Consider the following 15,081-nt stretch of genomic DNA (forward strand, 5'->3'; position numbering starts at 1 on the left):
CGGCAATTCTCACGTGACTGCGTGCGAACCGTCAGTCTGTCAACAACAATGGCGGCTAGCCGCGTGGTAGTCGTTTTGCGCAGCCTCCTTAGCTTGCTTATGCTTTTGCAGCAAAATATTTTGCTTCTTTATTCCCACGTTCAACAAGCGGCGTTGTACTTGAATCACCCGCCATTGTCACTTCTCCTGTGTTCGTCTTTTTCATGTTGTTTTGATACATGCAAAGCCATGTTTGTTCTGTAGATTGCAATAAAGTTAGAAAAAAGTGTTCGTCTTCTTCGCTGATTCGTCTTCTGTGTTGGAGAAGGGAACCATCCAAAACATGCAGGACTCCGGCCTTTGAGGACCGAGTGTGCCCAGCCCTGAGACACACCTGGGTAAGGGAAGACACACACAGGTGGACGTGGTTAGACATAACGAGACAAGGGAAGAAACCAGGAACACAAGACAAAAAACACCAACCACAGACAAAAACCCAACCCCCCCAAAAATGAAACATGACAAAAGAAAATATGACACATTAACTATTGTGTGTGTCTTTTATCCATGTTACATTACAGATTTGATAAAACTATCCAAATCTTCCTGAAATTAACACAGCTCACTGCTGGTTGTGCACATGCCAGCAACACACAGCCACATAAACACACGTGGATATGCGAGCAGCAGCGTCGCAGTCCAGTCACAACACAATCATATCTGCATCCCCATCAGTCGCACTTGGAGCAGCGTGCGGCCGGCAGCAGGTTTCAGGAAGGCCGCGACGACCGTGTGGAAAGCGGCTACAAGCAGGGCGGGGGGGGGGGGGGCATTTGGCTTCCTTATCGCTCCTGTAATAGAGAACAAGTCAGCGGGCACACAGGAAGCTGGCTCCGTGCAGTGCAGTCTGATCCTTACGGGAATTCACAACAACAAAACAACAGGCTAGTCATATCTGTTACATCACTCTGGTGAAACTGACAAAAAAGGAGCTTTCCTTATTGTAGGTGGCCGGTGTTTTTCCTAGCGATAGCGCTTGTGTATGACAAAGTGAGGCCAGTCAGGTTTTACTGTAAAACACAATCACTTTCTGGAATCACATCAGCTCTACGTGTTGTTTGTCAGGTTTTATCGTACAACACACGGATTTTCTATTCATTGAGACAACAACAAAGAATGCTTGCTTTGTTTTCATATGTTTGCCAATGAACAGCATTTGTTGAGTGTACAATAACACATTTGTCACAGTTAAAATTCCATCATATGGAATATATATTCAATAAAGCAACCAGATGGAATACCTCTTTTGCTTTTCTTCTTCCGTGTTTCTTAAGGAATATACGATAACCTACGTGCCAGTTACGGCATCATGATTTTTAAAAATCAGTCTCGGTGACGATATCAGCCTTATTTGAAGGTATTGCTACTCCAATAACAATAACAGCCACCAATACATTTGAGTGCAACTTCAATTTAATTTAACTCATTCACTGCCATTGACGGTTATAAACGTCAAAAAATCATTTGAACTATTTCTATTTTAGTTTAACTTTTTTTTTCTACTTTTGTTAACAAGAGTATGAAAACCTAGATTTTTTTTATTGTACATTTAGAACAGATATCAAATTTATGATTAATCGTGAGTTAAATAGTGAAGTCATGACACCCCTAATTTTTAATAATCATCTCGTTAGGCGATTAAATGTTTTATTTTGTAATTAATCGAGGTATTATATCTGTTCTAAAGGTACAATTAAAAAAAGTCTAGGTTTTCATACTTTCGTTAACAAAAGAGATAATAATCATTGTCCGATGCTCTGTGTAACAATTTGCCCCCAAACATCTTTACAACAGGCTTTTTATGTTACCATTTATGACTGAAACATTTTTAAATGTGTATACGAATACCTTAGCTGTTCATAATGGGAACTCCTGCAAGACTCTGGCCAATAGTTTTCAGACTGGATTCAGGTTTGAATTTCCCACCCTCTGTCTGCAGATGTGACATCATGTGCCCATCGTGCGCTTGAAGAAGGGAGCGTGCAGTTTCATTTTTGGGCCACAGGTGGCAGTAGTGATTTGAAATTCAATGTTCTGCATTCAGCAGCTTTAACATCCCATTAAGTTAATGTCATTTCACATTATTGTTCATACCAAAGCATTCCACGTGCGTTCAAATGTTCGCATTCAGCTTTTTGGCATTCACGTGTCTAGTTACACACTTCATGTTGTACTGTAACATCCTTGATCAACTTGATGATTTTCCTCTTTTTGTGCTTATACTTGCCCATCTCGATGCAGCCAAGTGTGATGTTGTCGTTTGTGCAAGCCTCATGTGCGCTTTTTTTCTGGCACATGCAGTGTCTTCCCCCGCCGCCACCGACTGTCACTGCGGTGCACGTTGAGCATCCCCTCCCACGCACTTGCTCACTTTGACACACGGGAGAGCCGAAAGAGACGCTCTTCCCCCTTCCCTCGCTGTGTGAATGATTATGGATGTATTGAAAAAAAAAAAAAAAGAAGGTGGGGGGGGGGGGGTAAATGGGATTAGGTTTATTGTCGATCTTCGTCTGTGGACGTGGAAATCTGACATTAACAAAAAACCCTCACTGATGTGGAAATGGGTCTGTGGGAATCAGCGTTGCCTGCAGCATTTGTTCCTCCGCCATGACACAGTCTGTGTCATCATCATCATCATCATCATCATCATCATCATCATCATCATCATCGCGATGCAGAGCCAAGCCGCGTTTGTGTTTCCTCTCTGTAAGATGACATCATGCTGTTGTTTGATGCCACAGGGATGTTCCCCTTCGATGTCCTTAACCATTCCTGAGCACGACGGCTGAAGAGCCTCGAGGTCACTGAGTGCGAATGTCAGCCTGGTTCCATGTCCTGAAATTCGTCGTGAGAAATGTGATTTGACACACAGCAAAGATAAATACGCACGGACTGACCATCTTCTTGTCGTTCATTGTTTTGTCTTTTTAGTATGTTTCACTTTTATTATTTATATTATGTTCTCACCGATCACACATTTAATGATATGCAGTACGCATAAGTCACTTTCACGTCATTCAGTCAGAGTAAGGACATGCATCCCTGAATTTCCTTTTGAAAATCAATTTTACTTATATGGGTGAGCATGATAATATTTGTTTCTTGAAACGAAGTTATATTGTTGTAACAGTTTTTAAACTTTTAATGCCAAAATGTCTTTACTGTTATGTCTCAAGCAAAGTTTCATGATTTATAATACATATAATAAAAATAAATTATAATATAATAATAATAATAATAATAATAATAAAATGCATACAATAATATAATATTTAATAATAATAATAATAATAAAATACAACAAATACAATAATGATAATAATAATAATTTCTATTAAAATTAATGCAAAGACATCTAAATGTTTTTCTTCTTCTAAAAATAGTCCATCTTTGTCACTGGAGAGCCTCATTATGTTGTTGCAATACACCAGAGAGATCTGTGAGCTGAAGTGCCAGAATGTGGCAGCCATTTTGCATTCACACAATAATATATTGAAAAAATAAATGGTGTTAATTCTCAGATATACATGAATTTGTGAGGAACTTTATCGCGTGTTGCGATGTCTTATCGTTATTATATAATTGTATAAAGACAAGAGTGCAATCGGTTCATTCCTTTAAAAAAAAACGACAGTACATTTTTGAAATTCAGAAGTTACTCAAGTTGATTAGTTTACTTTATTAATTTAGATACGTTTGAGTAATTAATTAATCACTTTATTAATTTATATGTTGGATGTTTGCGTGAAGTAAAAGCAAAACAACACTTGAATAAAAAAACAAAAACAAAACAGCATTTCAGCGACTCCCGCCAATGTTTGATAACCTGACGGTTGATGACATTTACTGGGAAGCACCCATCCTGTTATTGTCCGAATGTTGCATTTCAAAATCGAGCAAGAGAGACTCCTCCGTTTGGCAAATTGCTGCATCTTATCTTTTCCAAATCCATCACTTTCCTGACCATTTCTATTTCAGCCTTCTTCCTTCCTTTTCTGTCTGAGGCCATCTGAACTCATCACTGCCCGTCGCACTTGAGGCCCAAGCGACCACAGAATTCCCCCGCAACGCCCACACTAATATTCCCTTCAATTTGTTCCCCTGGACTGCCCAGTTGACTTTACTACTCACTGTCAATCCAAATGAAAACAAACAGCAGCTGCTGAGTAAAAACTTCAGGAAGACGTTTGTTTTGGTAATGTGGATACGGAAAGAGCAGATTTGTTTTGCAGGAAGTGGTTCTCTTCCTTCCCTGCCTCAGCCAAATAGTGCGGGCCTTCTCGGGACCTGCTTGGTAGAGCGGTGACGCCGGTGAGGGAGGAAGCCGAGCGGCTGTGAGGAACCTCCGGTCCAACCCGAAACCAGACAGTTCGCAGACGGCGCTGCCAGAGTTGGATTAGTGGCGTGACGTTAGTCGGTGACAAACCACTTGACTGTTGCTAGACATTTATTAAAGAAACTCCCTGACTGTTACCATGGAAGAGTGGAGCACGTCCATGGAAAAAAATGACTGCGCCTGTATTTACTGACACACCGCCGTTCTTTTTTTCTTTTTTTTAACTCATTCACTGCCATTGACGGCTATAGACGTAAAAAATTCATTTGAACTATTTCTATTAGTTTAACATTTTTAACACTTTTATTAACAAGAGTATGAAATCCCAGAAAAAAATATTGTACATTTAGAACAGATATACAATTTTTTTTCCACTTTTGTTAACAAAAGTATGAAAACCTAGATTTTTTTTATTGTACATTTAGAACAGGTATACAATTTGTGATTAATAATGAGTTAACAACTTAAGTCATGCACTTAATTACGATTAAAAATTGTAATCGCCTGACGCCCCTAATTTTTTAATAATCTTTTCTTCTTTTTTTTTTAATAATCTTTTCTTCTTTTTTCCCGTCAGGCGATTAACATTTTTAATTGTAATTAATCACATGACTTCACTAGTTAACTCATGATTAAGTGATTCACTGCCATTGACGGCTATAGACGTCCAAAATTCATTTGAACTATTTCTATTAGTTTAACATTTTTAACACTACAAGAGTATGAAATCCCAGAAAAAAATATTGCACATTTAGAACAGATATACAATTTGTGATTAATAATGAGTTAACTATTGAAGTCATGCGATTAATTACAATTAAAAAATGTTAATCGCCTGACGCGATTTAAAAGAAAAGATTACTAAAAATTAGGGCCGTCAGGCGATTAAAAATGCATGACTTTACTAGTTAACTCACGATAATCACAAATTTTATATCTGTTCTAAATGTACAATAAAAAAATTCTAGGTTTTGATACTCTTGTTAACAAAAGTGGGAAAAAATGTTAAACTAATATAAATAGCTCAAATTAATTTTTGACGTCTATAACCGTCAATGGCAGTGAATGAGTTAATCACAAATTTTATATCTGTTCTAAATGTACAATAAAAAAATCTAGGTTTTCATACTTTTGTTAACAAAAGTGGATTTTTTTTTATACTAATAGAAATAGTTAAAATATAAATATTTTTTAAGTCTATAGCCTTGAATGGCAGTGTTAATGTCCAGGAAGATTGTTCAAGTTTCATGTTAAGCCTTGCATACTGTAACACAGCAAATACAAGGAGTGGGCATCTTTCCAAAACTATTCAAGGACAGTTCGATTTGAAAGTGGAATGATTCGATTTGGTTTGACTCAGCGGGATTATGATACGATTCGATTTAGTACGGTTTAGTTTGAAAGGGTATGATGTAAAACTTTTGTTGTTGTTGTTATTTTGCATTAATTTGAATAGTCTGCAACGCTGCTCTTAATACTCCTCCTGTGGCTCCCTGTGCATCTCTTAAAGGAAATAAAGAAATTAAAGAAAATAAATTAAATCTTCGTGCAGTTTGTCACTTTTTTACTCGCGACTGCCACCTCTGGCCCAAAGCGTAACTGCAGCATCTGTGTCAGGCTCGTTCATGGTGCGCCTGCGAGTACATGACTTCAAATGAGGTAAGAACAACTCCGCCCCTTCCCTCCCCAAAGAAACTGTGGAGTGTGCAGGCCGCACACGCTACTATAAAGGGAAGATAATTGCTAATAGGTGCAGTCAAAGTTACAGTCAGGGCTCTTCGTACTCATCTGGGCATTGATGGAGCATGCATGATGCAGAAAAAGCTTTAACATGACCTCTTTAAACGGCACAATGCATCTTTAATATATATTTTTACAAATATATTTTTTTCGATAAAATATTCAACTGAAAATGATTTAGATGAAATTTTTTTTTTTAATAGATAAATATTTAAAAAATGTCAGAGTCCAAAATTTTAAGTTGTCAGAGCGGTGAAAGGTAAATGAAAAAGTTTTAAAACTGACATCAAAATGTCCAAAACGTGACCATAAAATGTCCAAAATTTCCTAAACATGCATATACAATAACTCTCTATTACGTTAAAGAGATGCAAAGGAGAAAGTCAATTATTTTTTTCAATAACAGCAAGTTTACAAGCTCAGAATGTTTTTTCCCCTGGCAATTGACTGAACATCCATTGAGTACAGTGGCGTATTAGGACCATGTATAGTTAGATATTTTTTTAGAGGGCAAGGGCAATATTCCGCTCTCCGTCATTCACTAGCATTTGATTGGTTAGTGTTAGTCAGCTGAAAGGGGATCAGGAAGTGTTGTCGCTCTAGCTGCCATGTATGATGAGTAAGTTTAAATTAAAAATGAATCCGTCTCCATCCTGCCTTTTCATTTTATAAACAGTGTTCCATTAACCACCAACGAATCCTCACATGATTAGACTATAAATATGCTACGTGTATTTCTCGTAAGTTTCAGAGTTTTTCTCCTCGCAAATCTGCATTTTAATATGCCGTCGTAATTGAGCGATGACAAACCGTCGCAGGAAATATTGGAATGAATGCTCGATACTGAGCAATCTCCCCACAACATTTTTTTGACGCGAAACCATATTAGTATGAATGCTTGTCTTTCAACAGCCACACAATTCTCAGCTGAGATGATATCAAGTGTTTCCTTTTGTGTCTTATTGACTTAGTCAGAAACTCAAAGCTGTTTGACGTCATCTGTGCTTTCATGCTAATTCCTTTTTCCTTCCCGGCATGTGGATCGTGTATTTCAGGTGCTTATCAGTTTGGGTCAAGGTGCTCCAGGCCATGGGAGAGTGAATGACCTGAGGGCTAAGCACATAGCATCACTATCTCTTCTATTCTTCCTGTTTACATTGCATTGAGTTTGTGGCCAGGGGACTGAACTCATAAGGGATACATGCGATATGCCAGTGCTTCGAGAATAGCACATTTTCTCCTCGACATTTGCACAAGTTTCACCTGTGGAGTTACATTTTTACCAAATGTTGTACTTTTTTTCTGCTGACTGAGCAAAAAGCCATGACGTAAATGCTGATTGTTCTTGTAAAGTGAAAATCAGGATGTCTTTTAAATTTGACACACCCAGAGACGTGCTCTTGACAACAGGCACACATTTTAACAACCTAAAAAAACTGCCAAATGTATAAAATGAGTCTTTAGAATGGTAAAAAGTTAACTTTCCAATGCTGTGTGCATGACAATGGGGCGCTCTAATGTGGCCACACGCACAGCCACAAAGTGCTACAGCTACCTGCCAAGTCGGGCTTTTGAAGAAAAAAAACATCCCCCCTCTTTGCACTTCTGGGTCGCTGCGTGATGTGCGCACACTTATGGTTGACAACGTGGCACTCTAAAGTCCGATGGGAAGATGCAGGTTTGATGTGAAGGCATTTAACTAGCTAACTGAATGTCACAATTGCGCTGGATTAGGGATGTTTGATATCATGTCTTTTCACAATGATTACTCACCGATGCAGAGCACCGATACTTTTAGTGCTTTTGAAATACACAATTTAATTAAATTTAACACAATGACATAGGTGATGTATCAAAATGTCCCAGTATAGCGGCAACTATTGCTGATGAGGATTTACTTAATGTCAGAATAAAAAATTAATAAATGTAAGTATCATGGCAGGTAGCAGCAGCCTCCACGAGTACCCGATACCATGAAATATAGCCATTATCGACCTGATAAGATACCTAGTATCGGTACTCGCCAATCCCGAGGGCCGGATAATGTGAATGAAGGCGCTCATGTTTTTATATAGTAGGTGAGGGGCGACTCATTCAGACTCCCAACACAACAAAAATTGGAGTGTTAAAATTTTGGTGTTAATTTCAACCCCCAACGTTTATTTTTGACATTGTCTGGTTTAAATGGAGCTCAGTGTTGGAGTTAATTGATGGAGTTGATTTTTTTTGGGGTGTATAAGCCAACCCCGCAGAGAGTTAATCAAAGTAAATAAATTAAGTAATTCTGGCCCAGTGTAAAATGGTTAACTATTTATAAAGTGTCAACAAAAGTCAACTATAGTGTGGAGCTAAATAAACCCAGATTTTTTTTTGAAAAATCTGTTAAAACTACCACCGTTCTTGGTCTTTGCAAATGTTTAGAAATTATCTTCAACAGTGTCTAATACTGAGTGAGTAAAATTATATAAAAAAAGAAGAAAAAATATATATAATAAAAAAATATATATAATTAAAAAAATATATACATATAAAAAAATATATACATATAAAAAAATACCAGAGTGAGTCAAATGTAGTACATGCTCATTTTAATAATCTGATAGAAAACATTTGCTGAGCACAACATAAACCATTTTACCATAATTACTGTGAAGAAAACACTGAAAAAATAAATCTGATGGTACATTTCAACAGATATCCCGAGCTGTACAATGACCCGTCACCGTACACGTTATCCTCAACTTCATTGCTTCCATTAATTAAAGCCAAACACATTCAGCACCCCAACTGAGGTGGATCCAAACATCTCTCGCTCAAACCCAAAAGGTACAGTACTTTTCAAATAGTTCAAATTGGAACTGCGTAATGTCAGGTCATGGTGTGACAAGAAAATAGCTGAGCACGATTAAACAGAGCCACCAGACATGTTCAGTCAAACTGATTTGACATGTGCTAGTGCATATAAATAACAAATATACAGTGACAATGTTGAACCAATATCAATAGTATACTGTACAAGGAAAATATAATAAATAGACTGTTACAAACAGCACAACATGGCTGGGTGCAACAAGATTCTGTGCAATTCTGTGATCATTTTACACACGCACACGCACGCACGCACACACACGGGAGAAAGCGCCTCATGTCGTGACATGACGGCCAGCTGCTCCTCATAATGAAGCTTGCACTCAACAACGTGGGTACCTTTAAGGGAATGTCGACAGATCGGCAACCAGCTGCAGGAACTGTCGACAAAAGTGCCACAATAAAAACGACAAGGTACAATTATGAAAGCACGTACGTGTGGTTAAATGCGCAACGCATGTGTCTGCAGTCGGTTAACGTTGAGAATGAGTCGCGGTGAGAAGTGAATTCACAGGACTGGAAGGTGTGCGGCTAACGTAAGTGCTTGACCTCATGGAAAGGGATTTCAAAGCTGACGTCAGTAGCGCGGCTTGAAACAAAGTTATGGGATTGCGTGCAAGACATTTGGACTTATTGTTGGCTTTCGTCCGCCTGATGTCATCCTTCCACCTCACAACCATTTCAACGCTTTTACAACATGGCAAGGGAAGCCATCAAAGTGCGCTAATGACAAGATCTTTGGATTAAAAATAAATAAATAAATGGAGTTACTAATTGCTCATGTGGTACATTATTGTGAAAAATACACAGAGTGTAGACATGATTTTGGTTTCACATGTTGACCATCATCGTCCCTCTTGGATCACTTTGGGCCACAAAGTGCAAAGTGTGCTGGGAAGTCCAAGTGATTTTGATTTGGAGATGCAGCCACTGAAAGCTTCAGTGAGAATGAGCTTACAATATTGCCAGAACATCAGGAAGACTGCGTGAGACAAACATGTCCTCTTTGTAGAAAACGGTACACATCTTACAGCTACATCAATGTGTTCAATAAATTAGAAATAAAAAACCATTTACAAAAGGACATGGTTGTAAAAAAACAAAAAAGGCACACACTCATATTTAAGACATGTTAGAGAAAGAAAGAAAAAAAAAATACGGCTTGGTTACAAATAACTTGCTGAGCAGTTGTCTCGATTGGACACTTCATCCAAACGCAATAGAAAGTCGTTGAGTTTGTAAATAAGTTCAACAAACGTCCTCAAGTGCAAGTTGGGAATTTCCCACCAGTCCGAGTACACAACTTCGTCTGTGACATCCAGCACGTTCCCAAGCTTCTGCAGTTCCACACAAGTCCCCCACCTTCCATCCCGGCTTGGGTTTCCCAGGCTCATGGGCAGGGGTGCCCCACATTCGGCAAGGCCCTCTCAGCCGGGAAGCTCCAAAGAGCAAACTTTGCAGGATTTCTCCACTGCAATCAAACGGATCCCTTCCAAACGAGCGCTCGGTCCGGCTATGTCTCGGCTGGTGAGACGTCGCGCGTCGCCACGTCGCCCCCGCCCTGATCGGGGGTTCCACCTCGGAGCGTCTCCATCGCGGCGGTCTCGCTTTCCTGCTCGTCCAGCGTCAGCTCAAATTGAAACTTGCTGGCGACGGGAACGCCCTCCACCTCCCCGTGCGGGCCCCCGTCCACTTCGCTGGTATAGAAGGGAGGGGAGGGGCTCTGGGGGATCATGCTCTGGTACCAGTTCCTATTGTCCTCCAGCATGTCCAGGATGTCCTGGGCATCCGGGTGGACCAGGTCGGCCCACGTCTCCCACAGAGGATGCACGATGTAGTCAATGAAGCCCACCTGGAAGGGATGGAGGACGGCGTCAGTTTAACGTGACTCGCAGGAATTCGCTCGGACGACAGATCACCAGTGGTGGGAGGTAACAAAGGTCATAATACCCCCTTACTGTGTCCAATATTTTTTGTATTCTTTATTTGGTATATAGGTTGTATTTTTCTGACAGATTTTTTGCTTTTCTAAGTACTTTACTGCACTCTTTGTCCAAATAGGCTCAATGTTGACAGTAAACATTAATATATCTATATTTTGACCTTTAAAGCTGCTAAATGCAGGGAATTGAATTTCGAATCGCTACTGCCACATGTGGCCGAAAAATGAAACCGCACACTCCCGTCTTCACGTACACAAAACGGCAACGTCACATCTGCAGACAGAGGGCGGGAAATTCGAACCCCAATCCAGCCTGAAAACTATTGCCAACAGCTAAGGTGTTAATCTGCTCATTAAAAGATGTTCCAGTCACAAATGGTCAAATAAAAAGGCTATTGTGAGGTTATTTTTGGCAAATTGTTACAGAGAGCAGCTTTAAACATCAGTACATTTCAGAGTTTTTCCTTTTTTGTTTGTACTTAAGCACAGAAGTCTTTTTAAAAGTCATTCGCCGCAAGTGTGGAACTAGCAATGTGGAGTAAACATTTTTGACTGGCAAATACGTTGCAAAAAACGTAATTGGCAAGTATACTTGTCAATGCCCAAAACTGGGCAAGCGGAACTGCCAATGTGGAGTACAAATATTTGACTGGAAAATATATTCAAACTTATTTGCAAATACGTTCTGACGCACTTGCAGGGTAAATGAATTTTTTCTCATAATGCCACGGGGTATTGACTTGTTTAGCATTTGGCTAACATTATATCAATACGTTGAAAAATTGGGTAAACATTGTTGATCTCACCTCAAAAGCCACCTTTTACAACTGCTTTTAATCTCTGATTATTGTCCTTTGTCTTGTTTCTTCTGAGTTTATTTCACATGATGTATTGTTGAGATGTTTCTTTTAGTTGTACATATTTAGAAGTCTTACTTATATTCTAGTTTTTACCAGTTTTATTTTTATTAAGTGTCTTTGAGTCTTTTGAAAAAGCGCTATACAAATAAAATTGAATATTATTATTATTATTTGATTCGTAATTGTATTCTTTATTGACTGCAGTCCATGATTTCCGTTTCTTTTTTTTTTCTGGTATTATGCGGGGAAAAAATGATGAAGGCAAATCATGCACCACGGACGCAATGGTAAAAATGATGAGTAAACAATGTTGATTTAATTTTCAAACAGTAGGCCAAATACTAACAAAAATGAGCATTTCAGTAAAATGCTACCTTTTTAGCATTTAGCCTGCAAGTATGTTTGACCGTATTTGTGGATGCAATTTAAATGTATTTGTAAGCAGATTTGAACGTACTTGCAAATGCATTCAAGCACATTTAAATGTATTTCAATATGTTTGAACGAATGTGAACTCCACATTGGCAGTTCCACGTTTCCGTATATTGACGAGTATACTTGTCAATTGTGCTTTTTCAACGGGGATAAGTGAGGGAGTGCTGAATTTCAAACTTGGAAACAACTCTACTTTTTTTCCTGGCGAAAGGAGAGAGTCTATTCTTTCGTGTGATATCTTTGGTGTGTGTGTTTACATAATCCTTGAACGCAACACCCCGTGGGTCTTAAAAATGTCCAAATGCTCTAAAATGGCTGACAGTGAATGGTGAGTACTTTTTCCACCTGTGCTGATCTCATGTTGTGTTTTAGTGCGTAAACTCCACCTGCGTCCTCTCCACTGACGCCGTGTGTTTGTCACACATGGGGCTGATCTCCATACCCCGCTCCCTCTCTCGATCTCCCTGATGGAAGAACTCGTCCATGATCCTGTCGGTCCACTGCCGATACAGATCCAGGGGCTTGGTGGGATTGCTCAGGTCCGCACAGTGGACCATGTTACGAAGAACCTGCGGAAAAAATTAAGATTAAGGTTAAGAGTCTGGATCTTTGTGTCCGCCTTTGTCCCAGGTGATACTACCATGCTAGTTACCTGCATCCTGTCTGTGTAGTTGTCCAACAGGAGGACTCCCGAGCTGGTCACCTTCTTGGTCTCCACCATTGTTTTCAAGTCTGCCAGCAGGCTCATGTGTTTGGACATGTCCGTTGCCAAAACCTGAAGCGGAAGCGGGCGTCATTTCAGGGTGAAGGAAAATTCAGCGGCCGCTGTCGCAAGCTGAGCCCGGAACCCGGCCTCGCTTCCTCACCATGTCGATGACCATCCTGCGGAGTGTCTGCCTCTGTTTCTTGCTGAGGTTTTGGAAGATGTCGCAGTTGTCTTGCTGCAGCAGTTTGAAGCCCACGGCCAAGTGGTGGTTCTCCAGCACTGACTCATCGTTGTACATCAGAGCCAGTTCGGAGTCTGCGGGACGAGGGAGCAATGACAGGGAAATGAAATGGAGCGCAGGTAACCATGGCAACCATGCAATGTCTCCCCAAACACCCACACCGTTGCCTTTAGGCAGATCCCCATAAAGCGTGCAAAAAATAAACGCTTGCAGTTGCACAGACACATGAAAAGCGCACTTACTCGTGTTGATTAGGAACTGATTGGACACTCCCGGGTGATCCACGTCATGAATTGCAGCTGCAAAAATAGCTGCCAGGACCTCCAGATCAGTGAAGACAGCCTGCGTTTTCATAGGACAGTCAAATAAATGAGTTAACTGGCTGAGCAGGATTGTCATGTGTTTGGAGCCGATCCCTCTTTGTGTTAACCGTCTGGTATGCAATTTCATTCGGCTTGACGTCAATGCTAGTCAGCTCATTAAACGATTAAAAATGAGGGCACAGACGTCACAGTGCCGGTACAATTCCAAGTAAGCTACTGAATATGCGTTACTAAAAGAACGAATACGCGAGTCATACTGTATCTACGTTTTTTTTTTTTTTTTTTTTTTTACATCAACATGCTTGCATTTTCCGTCTCAGGATGGACGAATTGTGTTTTGACGATGACACACTTACATCCAAAGCTGGCGTGGACAACAGGATATGAGTGGACTGGGCGACGTCGGCGGCATGCAGGCTATTGTGGTAAGCCACGTCAGAGTGGTAGTGGCTCTCCAGGGTGAGCATGAACGTCACAAAAGTATCAGTTGGAATCTTGAACGTCCTCATCAGGTCTCGCTCCTGTGGAGCACGCACAGATCAAAAGTTAGGGAATACAATTCAATCAAATACATTGACCTTTCGTTGTATCCGAGTGCGCATTCTCGACCGTATGAAAGCCTTCTCACGCATTTAAACGCAACAAAACATACTTTTTAAAGTATTTCTTAGTGCCTGTTCTTACGCTCTTGCTGTCCAGAAATAGAAGACGATGCGAAAACATTTATTATTATTTGATATTTACATACGTATTTGTTGCACCCTTGTTGAAGTTTAGTGTAAAACTGACACAAAAAAACAAAAGAGAATTAAACATTGTATTGTCACGTTGATATCAGAAGTCTGCTATCTTAATGCTAAAATTGAATGTGAAACACCATTGACGGGCTAATTGAAATTAGCACTGATTTTACGGTAACTTTAAACCTTCAAACAATTGCTGCTTTAACACACATGGAGCAACATTCAAATTTTGCCATGATGCTATTACTAACAGGTAGGGCTGGAACCAACGATTATTTTAATAATCGATTAACATGTCGATTATTTTGTCAATTAATTAAAGAATGGGATTAAAAAACATGTTTTAATTTCCATCCCTTAAACTGGATTTTAATTCTAATTGACAATGTGGAAGATTCACAAACATAAATGAATCATGATTCAGCAATTGGTTTGGTCCGAAACATGCAAAAAATAAAAATAAATAATATATATATATATATATATAAATGCAAAAATATTGATCATTGTTTTCCAAAGTATAGATTTTTACTTTGGAAAACAATGATTTATATTTTATTTTGATTCAACACAAAGATGATCAATCAGTCTACTTTCAAGGAGGCCTACATGAATTGGAGAATATTTACTATTGAGGAGCTGATAATAAAAATGTATTTTAAATAAAAAAAAGGTATCTAATTGATTAATTGATTATCAAAAATAATTATTGATTAATTTGATAATCCATTATCTGTCAGTCAACTAATTGTTGCACCAGTACTCACACGCAAACTTTATTCTATTATTGTTTTTTTTTTAGTTTACTTCTCCTTTATTTTCTTTATCTTCGATGACTTCTATTAGGC

The 15,081-nt window shown here is 39.3% G+C and overlaps 1 protein-coding gene across 3 annotated transcripts in view; it reads right to left on the minus strand.

Moving 5' to 3' along the window:
* Positions 1 to 8,686: 8,686 nt before the first annotated feature.
* The window catches only part of LOC147181099 (3',5'-cyclic-AMP phosphodiesterase 4B-like), a 40,912-nt gene continuing 34,517 nt past the window's right edge, over positions 8,687 to 15,081 (minus strand). For all 3 annotated transcript variants that reach the window (XM_086078519.1, XM_086078510.1, XM_086078528.1), the window contains 6 exons: positions 13,847 to 14,011; positions 13,410 to 13,509; positions 13,087 to 13,241; positions 12,873 to 12,995; positions 12,607 to 12,789; positions 8,687 to 10,835 (listed from right to left, as the gene is read on the minus strand). In XM_086078519.1, the coding sequence (XP_085934645.1) occupies positions 10,497 to 10,835; positions 12,607 to 12,789; positions 12,873 to 12,995; positions 13,087 to 13,241; positions 13,410 to 13,509; positions 13,847 to 14,011 (1,065 nt within the window). In that variant the 3' untranslated portion in view covers positions 8,687 to 10,496. The remainder of the gene's footprint in view (positions 10,836 to 12,606; positions 12,790 to 12,872; positions 12,996 to 13,086; positions 13,242 to 13,409; positions 13,510 to 13,846; positions 14,012 to 15,081) is intronic.

The sequence above is a fragment of the Leptonotus elevatus genome, chromosome 1, assembly GCF_054856555.1.
Source record: "Leptonotus elevatus isolate MCC_2025b chromosome 1, RoL_Lele_1.0, whole genome shotgun sequence".
NCBI classification, from domain to species: domain Eukaryota; kingdom Metazoa; phylum Chordata; class Actinopteri; order Syngnathiformes; family Syngnathidae; genus Leptonotus; species Leptonotus elevatus.